Raw genomic sequence first — 19,760 nt, 5'->3', positions numbered from 1 at the left:
ACATCAGTGTTTCCACCAGAACATAGCCGTGCTCGTCTTGATGACTCTCTGTAGTCTCATTAAGCTCATCTCTGCACCACTCTATAGAGCTCCCCAGGAATGAGTCCCATATCCCAGAGATGAGTTAACATTTCAGCACCCCCAGTTTCCTTGCCTTGAAGTCAATGGGTTTTTTGAATGAGTTTTTGGTTAGATGCCTGCAATAAGGTCTGTGGTCAACACAAGCTTAAGAGATTTTCACGTTTTGTTCTACGACATGAAATACATCAGTAAATACCCTACTTGTTAGGGTCCGGGCAGCTAAGCTGCCAGGACACTATTGTAATCCTAGGTATTCTTCTTCTTCTTTCTTCTTTCGAGGAAATCATACTTCCCATGGGTGAAAACTCACCAAACATTGCACAAAGGTCCAGTCTCATGCCAGATATACTCAGCTGTAAACTCAAGCCAATAGTCCTGATGGTGGCACTACAGCAAGCGTCTAAATTTCAAAACTTTAACTTTTCATAACAAATCAACCACACGTGCTACAACTTCACAACTTCCATCAAACTGTAGCCCCAATACTGAAGAAACTTTTGTACATTTAAACCTATTAAAAATTATGAAGTTCATCACTCTGTTTTTTTCAAAAACTGTAAAACTTCTTAAACCTATCTCCTCCCACAATTTTTGCTCAATTGACACCAGACTTGCTATAGAGCATCTTCAGACTGTCCTACACAAACTATGTTTCTCAGATTTTTGATTTATCAAAAATTGAGCCTACAGTGCATCAAAATGTTTGACTGTAAACGGTATTGTAAACATATACATGCAAATTCTTGCTAAACAAATCTTCAATGTTCATGAAAAAAAGACAAAATTCTAGAGTCATGGTAGATGATGTGTGGCAAATTTCAGAATTTTATCTCAGAAACTGAATTTTTGACAGCATTTGAATTTTGCTCTAATGTGAACAATTGGAGTCAATGTAAAAATGGCAATTTTAAACATCAGTTTTTCACTTATGGAGCAAATCAATCATTGTTACAAACAAATTACCAACATCTCCATGCTGTCTAGATGCAATATGTGTATTTTCAGATTTTTGTCTTAATAACTGAATTTTTTAAAGTGGTTTCAAATCTGCCTTTCCATGCACATATGGCTGCTTTCCTACACAACAGTGAATGGCTTAGTCAATTTGTGAAGCCACTGTTGAGTTGTTGCTTGCCAATTAGCTCAGAGGGGTAGATGACTGTCTTAGGTTCCAGAGGTTGCAGGTTTGAGTCTCAACTGGTGCTGAATCCACATTGTAATGTAAATATCTTCTTGTGCTCCAGCTCATTGCTTAAAATTGCCTGAGCGTGACTGATCACTGTGCAGCATCTTCAGGTCTTTTTTCTGCTAGAAAATTTGCTTTTTCATGCTTGAAAATAAACCAAACTTTGCACAAAGATCCAGTGTCAATACTTCAGTGTGAAACCATCTGAGGCTTCTCACTTTGCACAGAGCTCAACTAGTTAAACATCAGTTTTTCATTTATGGAGCAAATCAATCATTGTTACAAACAAATTACCAACATCTCCATGCTGTCTAGATGCAATATGTGTATTTTCAGATTTTTGTCTTAATAACTGAATTTTTTAAAGTGGTTTCAAATCTGCCTTTCCATGCACGGATGGCTGCTTTCCTACACAACAGTGAATGGCTTAGTCAATTTGTGAAGCCACTGTTGAGTTGCTACTTGCCAATTAGCTCAGAGGGGTAGATAACCGTCTTAGGTTCCAGAGGTTGTGGGTTCGAGCCTCACCTGGTACAGAATCCATATTGTAATGTAAATATCTTCTTGTGCTCCACCTTATTGCTTAAAATTGCCTGAGCGTGACTGATCACTGTGCAGCTTCTTCAAGTCTTTTTTCTGCTGGAAAATCTGCCTTCTCATGCTTGAAAATAAACCAAACTTTGCACAAAGATCCAGTGTCGATATTTCAGTGTGAAACCATCTGAGGCTTCTCACTTTGCACATAGCTCAACTAGTTAAATATCGGTTTTTCACTTATGAAGCAAATCAATCATTGTTACAAATTACCAACATCTCCATGCTGTCTAGATGCAATATGTGTATTTTCAGATTTTTGTTTTGATAACTGAATTTTTTACAGTGGTTTCAAATCTGCTTTTCCATGCATGGACGGCTGCTACACCTGCACATCTGGCTTAGTCAATTTGTGAAGCTACACATGAACTGTCACTGACTAATTAGTTCAGTGAGATAGAAACCGATTTTAAGTCTCAGAGGTTGTGAGTTCAAGCCTCAGCTGATGCAAAAAGCAGATTGTGTTGCTAAATTCCTAAATGTCTTCCAGTTCTTCTGCTTGTTGCTCAGAATTGCCTAAAAATGCCCGGACCCGACCCATCGCTGCGCAGCAGCTATAATTTATTCTGAAGCTTAAAACAGGTGGTTGATCTCAAGTTGCTAAATGAGACTACAATACATCATTACACTTAATACGGCTTCACAGTCGTGCTGTGGGGGCGACGTTAAGACGTGACCGTGGTGTAGTTCGTTTATAGCCAAATGTTAGCTTTTTACCTCTGCCGACTGCATTTAGGCTTCAAAAATCATGACAGTGGTTTTCAGTTGTGAAGATTAACTTCCTGGACAAAACCTGAAAGTATCATAAATGTTTGTTTGATACGGAACTTATTTTTTGCAGTGAGCCAAAATTCAATGGAAAAATCCCATAGGATTTTTGACGAGGGAACCAGGGCAATGCTAATTTTCATGTCAGGCCTATAGAAAAAATGTCATCCCTGGAGCATGCTTATTTGCCATACACAAAATATAAACGCACAGTTCTTGTATTGTGTTTATCTGAAGGTAATATGAGACTTAAGCTGTTCATGTTGGACAAATCAAGTCAGTTACAGTCATCTCCGAACCACATTTGCTCTTTTCTTAGTGTTGGGCTGCAGGGGAAGGGTAGTAAGAAACACAAAGGTTGCTTTTGTGTTCTTTTCAGTTCTCATCTCAAAGCAAACTGGTGAGTCAGTCTCATTTCATCAAGCAGTTGCTGTTTTATGTTGAGACATTAAAAGAGCAGGAATACATGACTTTGCAACAGGTTTTATAGGTGAACAAATAAGTCAGAGCAAACAAACAGATTTAAATTTTATTTGCACTCATGGCTGATCAATAAAAAAACTGTACTGTGAATAATAAACATGAAAAGTTTTTTTAAAGCTGAAATCAAAAACTTCCTGCACACTATCGCCCTCTGCAGCAGTGTGGGGGAACTGACACGATGTTCAAATGACGTACGTGCTGTGGAATATTTTGCTTTCATGTCTGTTTTGACTTAATTTGCTTTCTCTGCCAGGACAGGTGGGATGTGATCAGCATTTCTTGAAACCAATTTCTTACATCAAACTTTAAAATAACATATTGCATACCAAGTTAAATTCAAACACATGTAATGTACCTGCACAGGTACACATAAGGCTTCCACGCTCCATAATCTGCAACATGCTGCTGCTGACAGCCTGTGCTGCTGACTCCCACCTGCTGCTGCTACATAAAAACTGGCACTATAAATGTTTAGAGTTGAAGGTAAATGTGTCCACTTCAGTGTCGTCACACCAGGTCTTCCTGCTCCTCTGTGTCTTGTGTCTGTTCTGCATCGACTGTGTTCAGGGCTGAGATGGTGGCATAATCAGAGTCAGACTTTAACTGATGGAAAGAGACAACAAGACGAGACTCATAAATGGGATTTGGATACAGTTCGATTTTATATTGAAATGTACTCATACTACAATCTACAGTCTATAGTAAATGTAGTTGAAAACATGTAAAAGTAAATATTCATTATTTCTGTTTGTCTCTATAAAGCAATTAATCAACTTACACACTGAAGGAGAGGGGAAATTCTCATATCCTTTTACAGTGCAGCAATAGGTGTCTGCAATATTAATGACGGCCAAATAATAAGTAGTTCCTGTACCAATTTTCTCCTTATTTTGATACCAGACGTAAAGTAAGTTCTTTCACTGTGGCTCAGACTCTGTCTTTGATTAATTTTCTGATTTGCAGATGTTGTACTTACACTGGACATCTATCTGTACAGTTGGGGAGTTAATCGTTCCATACATATTCTCAGACTTGCAGTGGTAGATCCCGCTGTTCTCTGAGCTGAGCTCTGAGCAGTACGGTGGCCAACAGGGACAAACGTGATGCAAATACAGAAACACACTGCATATAAGAAAACAAATGCAAAGGGAAAACGCTGCATATACAGAAACGCACTGCAAATAGAGAAACGTGCTGGATATGAGAAAACAAATGCAACGGCAAAACGCTGCATATACACTGACAACGGAAGTGCTCCAGGCCTCCAGGGGCAGTGCTGAGCCTCCACCAGAGAGACAGACGAGTGAGCGAGAAGAAGAAAGTTATGTTTGGAGGAAAGTTGGAGCCGGATAACACCGAGACAGGCAACACAGAAAGGTACGTATTCTTTTTTATTTCTTCTTTCTTGTTTTTCACATGTGGCCCTCATCTTTTACTGTATAATGAAAGTGAAGCTGGTTTACACAGCTGACCAGAGCTCAACAATAAGGATTGCCCGATTACCTGGGGCAAGTAAAACTCACGGTCGGGCATGTAAACTAACAACTCACTTGCCCGATCGGGCAAGTTGCTAAAATAGTAAAAGTTAATAACTAATTGATAAAATAAATGTATTTTAAAACGTGCTCCTTCGGCTCTGATGCAGCGGTCTCTCTGCCTGAAGTCACAGGCACAGCTGTGCCTGGTCACGCGTTAACAATTCTCCTCTGTAATCTGTATCGCGCACGCCGGAGTTCCGCCACACACACAGGTGAGCACGCTAGAGCGGCTCAACACTTAAAAAGGTCATAGCACAAAACAACAGCATGTCAAGTGACTTTTTACATTATTATTTTCAATACCATTGTATGTTCCTAAATCTTGAGACACCTCATATGTAAGCTAGACAGACATTTCACCTGCTCATACTGTGCACACATGTACTGTATGTACTTAGTCCTAAAGAGCCCTTCTGGTGCCAGTAGATACACAGAAACATCCCAGCAGGCTGTGCTTTGCAAGCATACAAAAAAGTTTCACGCATGTGAAAATTATTTTTCATGCGTGTGCTTCACCTCCGCTGCTACAACTCCATCCTAGGGGAAACACTGCTGTGTGCGTTTGTGCAACAGGTGGATGTGGTAGTCTACTGGTAGAGTAGAGAGAGAGCTAAGTAGCGTTGAAGTAGAGTAGAACAGGGCAGAAAAGTGGAAGCAAAATATATTAAACCCAGTGTTAATACAGCAGAACTGGAGAGAGGGGTGAAAAATAAATAGAGGTGGGCATGGCTCAAGTAGGGCACAAAATTATAGACGGAGAACAATTGACAAATTTTTCACTTTAAGCCCTGACACTGTCATTTTTGTGTAGGAATTAAGCTACAATACATGACATATGTTTTAATTAATAAATACAGTGTGACTAAAGATTACATAACATAAAAATAACTGCAGTCTTTGTTATTTGATTAAATTAAATTTTAAATTAAATTTAAATTAATTTATAGGGCAAGTAAAAACTGACTTCGGGCAAGTAGATCTCTGACCAACTTGCCCAACCGGGCAACTGAAAAAAAACCTTAGCGTTGAACCCTGCTGACTTTAGCGTGCTAGAGACTTTGAGTTTATATTATGGAGGTATTTTTGTCTCTTTTTGTTGGAATCATATAAAACTGTTTTGAGAGCATATTTCTTGAACTGCAATCGAAAATCAAGTTTGTAAGTAAAAACGTGTGATCATTTTGCTTATAAATCAGTACTCTTTGCTTGCAAGTTAAAAACTTTTGCTTGCAGATCAGTCCTCTTTAATGCGAGTTAAAGTTTTGCTTGCAAGTTCAACTGCACTTAATGGGCGGGGCCTACGCTGATGGAACAAAACAGCGTTTCTTTGAAACCGGAGTCCAGGGTGAAGTTTTTGGAAGACTCCGGCACCTGCGGTTGTGTGTAGATAGGATAACCTGGGATAACCGCAGTATTACCTGACGCCCTTGTTTGACGTCAGAGCGACGGTAAATAGCTCTTTTCTAAAAGTTGACTAACTACTAAAATCCCACATCCTGTGTTAAATACAATGTGTCTTAACTATATTTACAATGAAGCTTGATTCTGCACTCTGCACCTAGCCCATATGTGAATGTTTACCGTTGCTATGGCAACAAGTGACAGCTGACGTTAGCGTCAGTTAGCTTAGCTCAATCGTCCGACAAACAATAACCCATAAAATTATAACTGAACATATTTAAACAAAATCAACAACAGCTACCAACAGTTACAGTCCTTACAGCCTTAGCTAATGTGTTGTCACAGGTTAGATTGTCAAAATTAAAGTCGTAACCGCTGAGGAACTACGCTAGCATTAGTGACGGTTGCATCCACTCGTTTGCAGTTACCTTACGTTACAGTTCCCTCAAACAATATATTGAAGCACAATACAAACTATATAAACAAGTTATCTATTAAGAGTACACTACTGATAAAATCTGAAGGTGCTTAGGTGACATTTACCCACCTGAAAAAATAAATGAAAACAAATGGTGATTTTGCTGGTCTTCAGTAGCTCTAGGTCTAACTGCCAACTGAAGAACCAACCGTTTATATACCCAGATTTGCTCTCGCGCCTTTACTCAAATCAGTAATGCTTTAAATTGAATGGGGGGTATCTGTATGCTTTGCAAGCGTACTAGGCTGATGAGTAGAATTTAAGAAACAGGCTAGCACCAAACACATTTAAAAGGAGACGCTTGTCAAATCTTTTTACGGACGGACGGGGGTGGGGGGGTGGGGGGGGGGGGGGGGGGGGGGAAGGCAGCCTACTCTATTATTGGCCTGATCTGGACAGGGCAGATGTGCTGTGAATACCTGTAGAGGCTGCTTGCAGTTTTAATTGTTATTGCTAATACTGTTAATTGTTAATTGTAATTGTTAATATTGTTATTATTGTTAATAATAAACTGGGAGTCTGTTCTGCGCCTTCCAGTGTCTGCAGCCTGCAATTGCTTGCACTCTGTGATTTCTTGTGTCTATATAATATATTTCTGGTGTGTCTAAATATTAACCAAACCTGAACTATGAACCAAACTGTGAAAGCTACATCTTTCCCACATCAAATATCCGTCATGCCCAGTTCCAAAAATTTTCCGACTCTTTACCAACAGTTGGCCTATTTTACGCTTTGAATAGGAGATGTGTTCTCGCGAGAGCTCTGGATTTCCAGGGTAACTCTTAACTGGAATAAGGCCTGATTATTGGACGACTATCTGTAAAGGCAAACGCTGAGTTCTGACCAGACTCGCCACAGCGATTTGATTTATCCAGCCACCACATTTACTCCTTTTCAGTCAACACTCTGAATCCTTCTCAGCATTCAACTTTTACTGGCTTGACCCCAGCATTGTTGCAATATTTATGTATATCAGCTACTCTTGTGTAAAGCTTAAAATATTTGTGGAGAAAACCACAGGAGGTCCATCACCTCACTGGCCAAGTTTGACACTGCTGTTGGATTTAAAGGAAATGGCCACTTTAGAATGAAAATACAGACAGTACTTACTGACCCTCATGCCGACAAGAAGTCCAGTGTAGTTTTTTAATCCACAAAACTCGTTTGGGGTATCGGAGGATAACCGCTAGCTGGATTTTTCCATACACTTCAAGTGCATGGAACCCACATTTTTGAAAACATCAGAACGGCTCGTCCATCGCAATCCAAGTGCCCTGAAGCCACGGCATGCAAAATTGACTTTACTCCACTTTTATTTGTCTCGCGAGTTGCCATATAAACACAGCAGGCCTGCAGGGCAGGCTAACTGCATGGTGAGAATTGAAATAATGTTACTCCACTTTTATAGCATCATTTCTCACCGTGCAGTTAGCCTGCCCTGCAGGCCTGCTGTGTTTACTGTATATTAGGCAACTTGCAAGACTTGAGAACAAGAACATCTCTGAACGTTCTCGAGTCTCGCGTGGAACGAAACCACACGTGAGTCAGCATATTAACATGTTGACAGCTACAGGACCTTAATATTCTCCTGTTAAGGAGGTTGGCATGATAAATATTTTGCATAAGCTGCATGTTAGCTGCATGTTAGCTGCATGTTAGGATGCTTCACCATGGAAACATGATTTTGAGAATAAAACATAAATACAGATCACAGATCCTTGTTGTCGTCACACTCAGTGGCTTTTATTAACTGCTACACCTGCTAATCCTTTATTGCTGATGTCTTGCTCTGTGAAGGAGTTAAGAAAATACAAGAGTTTGTAGCAAAGTAATAAAATGCTCACCAACAAACCTCATACCAATAATTACAGACAGTTTTAAACGTATTAAAACTCAGTTTCAGTTTCACACTTAACGTGTATTTTATATAAATTAAACAACAATAAAGATTCACCTGTGTGTAGAGCTGCTCACCCTGGAGCCCTGTTGGAGTTGGAGTTGAGATGATCCGCCTGGTTTCTGTTGAATTTTACTCCTTCGTACTGAAGTCCACCCATCGGTTGGCCACATTAGATTAGACGACTTTCAGAATATTGTCAAATATTAAGCCAAGGCTTAATATCAGCCTGTTTTTGATGTTGTAATACACAGTACTCACCAGCAGAGGACGACAGAATCCATATTTTGCTTTTTTCCCAGTCATTGAGCAAAGATAAAAACCAGACACAAAATGACAGATACAACAAAATAAAAAATTTAAATGAAATACAGAAAAAACAATGAAAATAGGGCTATCTCAAATTAACCTTTACATATCTAGTGAAAACAACTTAACATTCAGAACCCAATAATGTTCCAAGCACACATACAAAGAAAAATAAATGATGGTGGGGTTCTACTCTAAATGCGCTCATAAAGCAAAATTAAGAATTAAAAAAGCACAAAAAAAGAAAATGTAATATCTAAATAAATAAATTGATAATGATACTTAATTATGTTTTCTCCATTTGCAAAATGAGCTGGCCCAGCATCAGCCCACACTTTGCACGCTAAAAGAAAATAAGTCGGGCCATGTCCGTTTGACCCACTTGTCTGACACTCGGGATGAATGACACCCCAGAATTGGTCCAAATGAACTGGCCCGATTCTGGCTGCCAAAAATGACCTGGCCCAGCATTGGCCCAAAGTCAGCCCGGTGGAAGAAATAAGTTGGGCCGTGTGTGCAGTTGCTTGACTTGACTGAGAGACGGGATGATGGACGCTCCATAACTGGGCCAAATAACGTGGCCTGATTCTGGCCACCTACACTGGCATCACTAGGCTGTTATCAAAAATGACCCAGCATAAGCCCAAACTCTGCTACTACTACTACTGCTGCTGCTTCCTCTGCAAGCTGCTTTGCAACCGGCCTCCACCCCAGCTCCTCCTTTTCATGCTGTGTCTGTTTGCCACTGACGTTTCTCTGTTCTGTTCCCAGGGGGTCTTTGCTGCTGCTCTCTCCGCCTTAAGCTGAGTTCACATTGTACAATTGTCACCGTGATTTTGACACCGCAGAGGATCTTGAGAGCCACCTTGAGTCGAAGGTGAGTCGGCAGATAGTCTGCCACGACGAGTCCTCATGTGTGAACAAGCCTACGAGCAAGTCGCCCACTCGTCTGAGACTGGGACTGGATATCTGGCATGCTAGAAAACTGGAGAAGTGTGACACGACTGACAAAGATCATCAGCCAATGAGAGGCAGGATACGTCCCACGTCAGCACGCAGGAGGACGGAAGAAATGTGAGGGGGACAGTCCCGGCAAGCAACAACAATGGCGGCGTCCACAGGATCACGGGGAGCACGTTGTGTGTCTCCATGTGACTCCATGTGTGTGTGAAAAATATCCATATCTTTATGATGTGTCGTCTCCAAGTTTGGTGACATCACCACGTTATCTGGGGCTCTGTCGTCGAGGGCACAGTGGAGAAATCTTGTGGTGTGCACACACAGGTCGTAACGCAGTTGGCGAGACTCCCGCTGACAGAAACACGTCGCCAGGTATGAACACTCAGAAGATTACGATAGTCTCTGCAACGAAAAATCAGGGTGAAAATCATGTAATGTGAACTAGGCTTTAGGCTTTCCACGTAGTCGTGTGGAAGAGGCTTTCTGTGCAGGCCTAGGAAAAGCAGAGAGGCCCCAGAACAGAGCCATGCCGCCAAATATAATACTGCAAATGGAAATAAAGTTTTCTTTTTCTGAAGTGTTCTTGACTGAAATAATCTTATAGTACCAACTTGTTTTGGGGTCAGGGAAACTTCAAAACTCAGAATGCTTTAATGAAGTTTTCATCCAGTAGTCAGCTGGGGACTTTATGTGTACCGCCCTTTTTTCTTATATTTTAACATCTTTGTTGGGGGGCGCTCTAACATCTGTTTTCTAAATGTCTGTTAAGAAGGCTTGCAGTTTGGATACATAATTTGATGGGGGTTTTTTTAATTTATTATTTAGAAGACTGCCCAGTACTTTATGAAGTTCATAATATTAAGGTATATGTGCAGAAATGCTGCTGGTGTGACGAACAGCTCTGTGTTGGTCGTCATGCAAAGAACTCTAAAGAAATAGAAGTAAATGTCTGATGTGAGTATCACATCACATACATCAAATATTTTTATTAACAAAAAAAAAATACCTTCCTGTGAAATACTGTGTGTCATTGAAAAAGGAGGATGTGGTCTGTAAAGACAGGGTGTGTCCTCTCTGGTTGGTGCAGTTGTGTTAGATAGATATCGACACACAGAGAGACATTTCCCTGAGACCTAAATTCCTTCCTCTTCTCATCATTAATATGCAAGAGCAGACAACTGGCTGTAAATCCCCATGTTAAATTGAAGACATGATTCTTAGTGTTGTTGTGGACATGATGCATTAACTTCTTAACATATAGTTTATCCACAGAGAGTGAGAGTCTGGACAAATAAGAATTTGACTTGATGATGGAGCTGCAGGGAAAGTCAGGTGATCATCAAAGTCAGTAGGATTCATCCTCTATGACCACAAATGTCCTGTAGAGAGAAGGACGACAATAAATCCACTCGCTGCTGTTAAACTCATAGCTGCTCTTCATGTCTCTGTGAAATCAGCGGGTACATCAAATTCATGAGAATTACTGTGTGTCAGTAAGTTCTAAAAAATATGTCTACATTGAGAAAAGGAGGATGGGGTCTGTAAAGACAGGGTGTGTCCTCTCTGGTTGGTACAGTTGTGTTAGATAGATATGACCTGTTAAAAACTGGTCTGGCTTCCCTCCTCTTTACATTAAAATGAACATGAGCAGGCGAATGACTATGAACCCAAAGATGAAATGAAGAAATGATTCTTACTGTTGTCTTGGGGACAATTTACTTTTAAAACTTTTCTTGAGAGGATATTTTTTCAAGTTGTTGTCGACATATTAAAATTTTAACTTGATGATGGAGCTCGTGGAAAAGTCAGGTGATCATCAAAGCCAGTAGGATTCATCCTCCACGACCCCAAATGTCTGTAAACCTTTTCAGTCCAATCCATCCCATAGATGTTGAGATATTTCAGTCTGGACCAAACCGATGGATCTACTGACCAGTCACCATTGCCACCTCTAAAGCCACTAACATGCACAAAACAAGGACGCATCAGCAAACTGAGCATAAATGTAACATTGGTCCAAAGGTGAGGAAGCACTACAGCAAAGTTAAACCTCTTGATTTTAATCTTTGATCAATTGAAAAGGCCTCAGCCAGACATTCATCAGACTAAAAAAGGTAGTCTCACTCTGCGATTGATGATTCACAAAAGATTTATTGTTGTATAAAATATATAATACATAAGGAACAAAAACTAAATGAAAACATTACCTTTCTTTAACACAGTGTTGGAGACTAATCTTTTAATAACACTTGACCACAATCTCCAAGATCATGCTTAAAGTGCTCACGTGTGCGTGCTTGCGCGAGACCATGAGACATGGGCACCGCCTTCATGTGTGTTCACGTGCTTTCGCTGGTCTCGCACGCAAGTGCGTACACTTGAGCATGGAGCACAGAGAGACAGTCAGAGCTACAGGCTACAATGAGGCTAAAAACAGAGTTCAAATGACGTTTTTCCAAACAACTTTTTATGTCAATTCTTCAGGATACTTGGATCACTATGGACGAGCAGTATGGAGATATTTTGTGGTTTCAATCATGTGTTTTTGGACGTTTGAATCTGGGGCGCCGTCAGCCTGCATTAGGTCGAGTTGTGTTGCTACCCCCTCTCCCCTTGGATCTCTGTAAGTGATGTGAGGACTCTAAAACTTCACCAGAGCCTCCCTCGGCATATGTTTGATGGGGTCAATAATGGAGGGGTCCCCTCAGATTATGTGTGGTCATATGCCTACAAAGTTGCGTGGTGATGGGTGAAACCCTTGAGATGTTATACACCTTTATGTGATGAGCCACGCCCTCCGCAATATTCATTGCCTTATAGAAGCTCAGTTTTAGTAAGTTTTCCAACTTTTGCCAAGAGGGAACTTTAGATATTGGTCCCTAGATTATGTTCACCCAGTTTCATGCAGATCGCTCAAACTTCCTAGGAAGAGATCCATTTGAAGTGTTTTTCAAAGAATTCAAAATGGCAGAAAATCTATATAAGCGGAAGTTATGGGTTCTTGAGGCAAATGTGTTCCTCATGAGGAGAGGCATCTCTGTGCAAAGTTTCATGTCTCTACGACATACGGGGCATGAGATATGCCCAAAGTTTGACATTTCAATCGGTTGCTATAGCGCCCCCCTTTGGCCAATTGATGTAATATTGCTTCATTCACATCCTCCCATGACCCTCTACCACTGTGCCAAATTTCACATGGATTGACCAAGTCAGTGAGGAGAAAAACATGGAACAGACACACAGACAGAGTTTTCATCATTATATAGTAAGATAAGACAGTAAGATACAACACTTAGAAAATGTTACAAGTGGCAAAGTGTGACAGAGCTCAGCTTATGTTTTTCAATATGTTAAAATATATATGCTATACTATGCTATATTATATTGTACTATACTATACTGTACAAAATATACTGTACATGCTGTGAAATATTTTGCTTCCATGTCTGTTTTGACTTCATTAGCTCTCTCTGCCACGACAGGTGTGATGTGATAAGTATTTCTGAAAAGCAATATATTACAGTAAAATTAAAGTTTAAATTCTGAACGCATGTATTGTACCGGCACAAGTACAAAAAGCTTGTATTCTACACAAATCTGAAAACTGACAATGACATCATTTGTTTTACTTCTTTCTGTTTCTGTTCCATTCAGACCAGTCTTCCTCTGGTTTAACTACATCTGAAGAAAATCATATTACGTTTCTGTGAGCTATTTTTTTTTCACAAATGGAACTCAAAACAACTTTGGGTTTGTGATTTTTTTCCTCATGCAGCAGACTCAAACCTGGCTGAGCTTCACAACAGGTCTTCCTGCTCCTCTGCGTCTTCTCTCTGTGCTGCAGAGTCTGAGACGTTCTTACACGCAGAGTCTAACTGATAGGGAGAGACGACAAGATGAGAGTCAGATTTTTCTTTCTCATTATCAAGTTATACATAAGTTCACCTTATGATCTCATAAATTTACAGCAAATTATAACCCTTTGGTACAGTAGGTTCTGTCACTGTGTCCCAATCTCTGTCTCACCTCCAGAGTCTCTTTGGGTTCATTTGGTTCACTGGTGGAGCTCAGAGTTTTCTTCTTCCTGAATTCAATCCAAAATCAAACAAATTAATAAAACATTTAATCAAAAACTATGAGAATAAATAATCAAAATAAAAGATCAGCAATGATTCTTTTTATATTTTCACCTCATGCAGAGACAAAAAAGCAGTAGAATCAGCACCACGCCCGCCAGAGTCAGCCTGATGATATTCATGATCATGATTGATTTATCTACAAATGGAGATTGACAGTGATGAGATATACATCATTGTACCTTACCAGAGGGATTTGATTCATGAATTAGATGCTGTCTGTTAACCAGCCAATAATGAGTGTCATGGACAAACTAACCTGCCACAACAGTCAGATGTAAGGTGGAGTTATGACGTCCTCTTGTGTTCTGGGCTTCACAGTAATAATTCCCACTGTGTTCAGCTCTGACGTTAGAGATGGTGAAGATCTGTCCGGATACTTTTGGTGAGTCTTCATTCTCCTTGTACCAGGTATAGTTAGCTGCTGGGTTAGCATCACTGCTACAGGTCAGAGTCACTGAACTGCCATCCACTATCTCAGCAGAGGGACTCACTGACACAGAGGGAAGCTTTGGAGCATCTGGAGGACAATATTAAGTGAGAGAATTCATCAGTGTTTACATATGACATTTTTATGATGAAAAGTAGTACTGACTTGTGAAACTTACACTGGACATTTACAAATAGAGATGAAGAGTTGATCTGTCCATGTTGATTCTGACACATGCAGTGGTAACTCCCTCTGTCCTCAGAGCTGATGGAGGTGAAATGATAGATGCCTTCTGGTCCCTGAATCAGTGTTTGGTTGTTCTTGTACCAGGTATATTTAGCTGCTGGGTTAGCATCACTGCTACAGGTCAGAGTCACTGAACTGCCCTCCACTATCTCAGCAGAGGGACTCACTGACACAGAGGGAAGCTTTGGAGCATCTGGAGGAGAACATGTATAGAAATACAACTGTTTTTAAGCACACACTGGTCATCTAATTTTGGCTGTAACCTTTTGGTCTGTTGGTCGCTTGATTGGTTGTATAATAAGTCATGGTGTTACATTAATAAGGCTGTGTGTCCACCAAAGCATTTCTTTTCCCAGCTGAAACCGGCAATTGTTGTTGTTCAGTGCTTGTATTTGTCCTCTGTGATGGTTGTTCTTGGTCCTGTCCCTTCTCTACTGTGGCCTGTTTAGTTAATCTAGAAAGAAGTTGCAGAGTTTTGTTTCCCCCATCGACCAATCGATAAGTCGAAGAGTAGACAGGAATTCAGTCGACCAAGATTTTCATTGGTCAAATACAGCCCTACATCTGATACATTAAAATAAGCTGTTTCACTCACATTTCACATTAATGATCACAGCAATATGAAATAGATATCATAGAGGGAATTATGATGTATCATATATAGTAAAAAGGCCTTTTGCTTATTTTTTAAAGATGTTTTTCACATAATAGAGGGTAATGTTAAAGGTTGTTTCATAAATGTGTATTATCAGGGGGAGGCTCTTCCACCAAATGTGCCAGGACCGCCACTGTAACAAGCAGAAGTCGACAGGAGGACAGTTTACAGACTGATGAGTAGCTTTTCTCATCCCGATGAATGACTTAGACACACGACACCACCGTCGAAAGCCGGCCACAAAAAGCACCACTAACACTTGCAAAGTAGACTGAAGAGCCTAAACTTTAAACTCATTTAGCAGAGCCTACATCAAGCTAAAGCTATGTGATAATGAAAGTGAAATATAAAGTAGAGCTGAAGAGAGTAGGTATCATCAGCAAACACTGGACAGATTCAAGCTGTATGTTATATTTAAATAAGCTTTTTCACTCACATTTCACATCCATGGTGAAGCCATTAGACCTCATCTTCCTCAGCTCGTTCTCTGCTGTGCAGTAATACTGTCCAGAGTCAGAGGACTGGATGGAGCTGAAGACGAGCTGTGGTTCTTCACTGAGAGGTCTGGGGTTTACTGTCTTCTTGTACCAGGTGTACTTAGCTGCTGGGTTAGCATCACTGCTACAGGTCAGAGTCACTGAACTGCCCTCCACTATCTCAGCAGAGGGACTCACTGACACAGAGGGAAGCTTTGGAGCATCTGGAGGAGAAATGATCATGAACAACTTTAAAAGATGATAGAAGGTGTTTTTTTTCACAGCAGCTTTGTTGAGTTCTGATCCTGGAGCTGTCACAGGTTAGACTCATTAACATTAGTTTTCAACAGCTCTACATATTCTTCTCTTTACATACTGGATATGTTTGCTGAGTCAGTCCTGACAGTTAAGATCTTGTTGTTACCACAAGTTACTGGTTGTTCACTTCCTTGTCATATTTTATAAATTATTTGGTTAATTTTACAGAACAGACTGTGTAAAAATATTGGAGGTGGGAAGAGATTGTTGGAGCAGAACTTTTTTTCAGATTCACCACCACTAACATAGAAACAGACCGTCCGTCCATCCATCTTGAATACATTTTAAAAACCAGAAACTCCATGTTAAGGTTTTACTATGGAAAATGAAAAGTTCCATACCAACAGTATCCACTCTCCAAGTAATGGAGCATCTCAGTAACAGAAACATCTTAACACTAAACATGTAGGTTATTACAGTTATTAAAACTAAATAATAATATTAATAATAATGTCAATAATAAACTAGATATACAGAAAATGTCTTAATGTTTACTAAGATTGTGATGTCTACACAACTGTGAGTCCACTGCTCTCACAAAGTGTTGTGGTTATATTGTAATACCTAATGTCTTAAATCTTGCTCATAACAATACCCCTCATATTATAATATTTAAAAACTAATTAAACTAAAACTAAACCTTTTTTAACAATAAAAAATAGACTGAAAAAAAGCAAAGCCACTCTGGAAACTAACTGAAACTAAATTAAATTAAACTAAAATGAAAAAGAAAATAAAAATGTATAGTAATTCTGAGAGCAACAACATATTTTATATTTCTAATATTACTGAATCACAAAAATGTGACATCACAGCATGTATCTGAATATTGCTTCTGCTAGTAGTCATTTAACTTTTTGTTTCTCTAAATAATACTGCGGGCGGCATGGTGGCGTGCTGGTTAGCACTCTCGCCTCACAGCAAGAGGGTTGCCGGTTCGATCCCAGGCGTGGGAGCCCTTCTGTGCGGAGTTTGCATGTTCTCCCCGTGTCAGCGTGGGTTCTCTCCAGGCACTCTGGCTTTCTCCCACAGTCCAAAGACATGCAGATTGGGGACTAGGTTAAAATTGTCCGTAGGTGTGAATGTGAGCGTGAATGGTTGTTTGTCTCTATGTGTCAGCCCTGTGATAGTCTGGCGACCTGTCCAGGGTGAACCCTGCCTCTCACCCGATGTCAGCTGGGATAGGCTCCAGCACCCCCGCGACCCTCAAGGGGATGAAGCAGTTAGAAGATGAATGAATAAATAATACTGCTGCATCTACATTAAGATTTAGAAGACTCCAGTGAGGTTTGGTCTGAAATTGTAATTGTGTTGTAATGTCAGAACTTATGTGTCTTTTTTGTTCTGACACAGTGGATTAAACTTACACACTGAAGGAGAGGGGAACTCCTCGCGTCCTCTTATAGCACAGGAGACATTGTCACTAAGACCAAACTGGGCTTTATAAGAAGACGTCTCCACTCCAGTAATTTTCACTTTATTCTTGAACCAGACGTAGGAAAGACGACCAGCTGGACTGCAGCTGCTGTGACACTTCAGCTCTGCCTCAGTAACAGACTGCCTGACTGTTATTCTGGTCACCTGCACCTGGAGAGCTGGATATGAGAACAAGAAACAATATTATCGCTGTGTCTAAAAAACAGATGATGGATGTACATATCATACACATCAACACAACAGTATTAATTCCTATAAGAGGTAGAGAGCATTTGTATCTATTTATTTATACAACAGTAATTACACAAACACATTGATCCTTATCCACATGTTGAGTGTTTTTAAATGTACCGTGTTGGTGTATTTACATCAGTCTGTGTTTACCTGTGACAGTCAGAGTTGTACCAGGTAAACTACTCCTCCATTCAAAGCTTGGTGTTGTGAATTTGAAGTGATACTCAGCTGAGTCGCTCTCTCTCAGGTCAGTGATTCTCAGGGTGGAGCGTCCTCTCTCTGTGTCAATGACCTGAACACGACCTGCAAACTGGGAGTCTTTACTAAGGTCCTCAGGCTGTGAGGGATTCTGCCACTGACCTTTACGTTCAGGACTGAACCAGAATTTGGATTCAACATGATTCTTGTAACTGCTGTAAGTGCAAGAAATGTCCACTGATGAGCCTTTGGAGGCACAGATGTTTCTGTCAGTGTACGTCACTCTGTTGCAGGTTTGACCATCGGCACCTGAAAGATAAAATCATCTTCTGATCATTTTTAAAGTGCAGTCATTGAGGAGTCACAAGTGGGATCTCCATATTAAGGAAACATGAATAACACAGCTCCACTAGATGGTGTTATGTTAATAGATATATGTGGAGTAAACTCACATGTTGGAGGAGAGGGGGAATCCTCATATCCTTTTACAGCACAAGAATAGCTGTCTTTGTAATTAAAGTTGCTTAAATAAGAAGAAGATGCTTCTGTCTGAATTTTCTGTCCGTTTTTGTACCAGATGAAGGAATAGCGAACAAGTACACAACTGCTTTGACACTCAAGCCAATAACTAGTATGTCTGCTCACCTGGAGACCTGGATTTGTGAAGAGGGAACAGGAATGTTATTTTAGACAAAACTGTCAACACACACACACATGCAAATAAACACATCTATATTATTGTTTTCTAGATGTTGAACATTTGTAAATAATTAACATATGAATGAAAATATTACCTGTGACAGACAAAGTGACTCCAGGTGAACCAGTATAAGCACTGGGATGGTCTGTTATGAACATGAACTTGTACTCAGCTGAGTCGCTCTCTCTCAGGTCTGTGATTCTCAGAGTGCAGTAGTTCCTAATCTTATCACAGTCATACTGCACACGACCTGAATACTGTGGGTCTGTTGTCAGATCTACACGATCACGTCCATTCACTTCGGCAAACCAGAATGTTTTTTCAACTGTAGCATGAGGGCCATATATTCTGGATGGGTATGTGTAGCTGCAGTGTATTTCCACTGTTGATCCTTTTACAGCACAGATCTCAGTAGAGGTGTAAGTCACTCCCCAGACATTCTGACCCTGTATCACTGTAACACAGAGCACATCAGGAACCACAATCAGACTCAGAACATCAGGAGACAGACTTTCATTTGTACTGAAGGAGCTTCAGTGTGTGAAACTTTATTTAACTCACGTCTGCTCTCATGCCATCACACTTTAAGTCAGTGTGAGACAAAGATTAACTTATAGTTCCAGCTTGTTTTTGGTTTTGGCTGGGGGCATGTAAACAAACTTTACAAAATGTTACAGACTAAACTTTGACTGTTTTACTGTCATTTCAAACTGAAGACTTATTCTGCATCACATGTTTCTGATATGTTTACTTCTTTTTCAGGACTTTTTAATGTCTGTCCATTTTTATGGTTATTTCAGGTTATGCCAAAGTGAACAGAGGTGTGGAGAAATGTGCAAATCATTCAGTTTTACATGATTATTTTTTTAGCTGGATCACAAGTTAGATTTAAGGGTTCTGATGGTAAAGTAACAACAAGGAAAAGTATGAACTAAGCCTTGCATTGAAGGCCTGAAGAAAAGAACCATGTTTGTAGGAAGCTGAATTTGATGTAAGTGACAGCACTCTGTTAATGTAGATGTACAGTACCTTGTACAGAGAGAAGGAAGACAATAAATCCACTCGAAGCTGCTGCTAAACTCATGGCTTCTTCTCACGTCTCTGTTAAGATCACATACATGAGAAATACTGCACATCAGTAAGTCAGAATGTACATTTCTATATTAAAAAAGGGGATGTGATCTGAGTGTGAGACTGTCAGTGTGTGTCTTTTATGTTAAGTAGATATCAAGCTG

The 19,760-nt window shown here is 40.1% G+C and overlaps 1 protein-coding gene and 1 long non-coding RNA gene across 2 annotated transcripts in view; one reads left to right on the top strand and one right to left on the bottom strand.

Annotated features, from left to right (window-relative positions):
* LOC144462512 (sialoadhesin-like) overlaps positions 1–19,760 on the bottom strand; it is a 56,151-nt gene that overhangs the window by 30,781 nt on the left and 5,610 nt on the right. The window contains exons 2-8 of the mRNA XM_078166463.1: positions 19,555–19,626; positions 18,620–18,979; positions 18,278–18,478; positions 17,778–18,134; positions 17,324–17,551; positions 15,599–15,862; positions 14,440–14,700 (exon numbers count right to left, since the gene is read on the bottom strand). Coding sequence (XP_078022589.1) covers positions 14,440–14,700; positions 15,599–15,862; positions 17,324–17,551; positions 17,778–18,134; positions 18,278–18,478; positions 18,620–18,979; positions 19,555–19,609 — 1,726 coding nt within the window. The 5' untranslated portion in view covers positions 19,610–19,626. The remainder of the gene's footprint in view (positions 1–14,439; positions 14,701–15,598; positions 15,863–17,323; positions 17,552–17,777; positions 18,135–18,277; positions 18,479–18,619; positions 18,980–19,554; positions 19,627–19,760) is intronic.
* LOC144462516 (uncharacterized) lies at positions 4,390–10,272 on the top strand. Its single transcript, XR_013490793.1, has 2 exons — positions 4,390–4,489; positions 9,507–10,272. It is a non-coding gene; the product is annotated as an uncharacterized LOC144462516 (long non-coding RNA).

Source organism: Epinephelus lanceolatus, chromosome 3 (assembly GCF_041903045.1).
Source record: "Epinephelus lanceolatus isolate andai-2023 chromosome 3, ASM4190304v1, whole genome shotgun sequence".
Lineage (NCBI taxonomy): Eukaryota > Metazoa > Chordata > Actinopteri > Perciformes > Serranidae > Epinephelus > Epinephelus lanceolatus.
The sequence above is the reverse complement of the archived record's forward strand: the minus strand, read 5'-3'. Positions and strand labels throughout refer to the sequence as shown.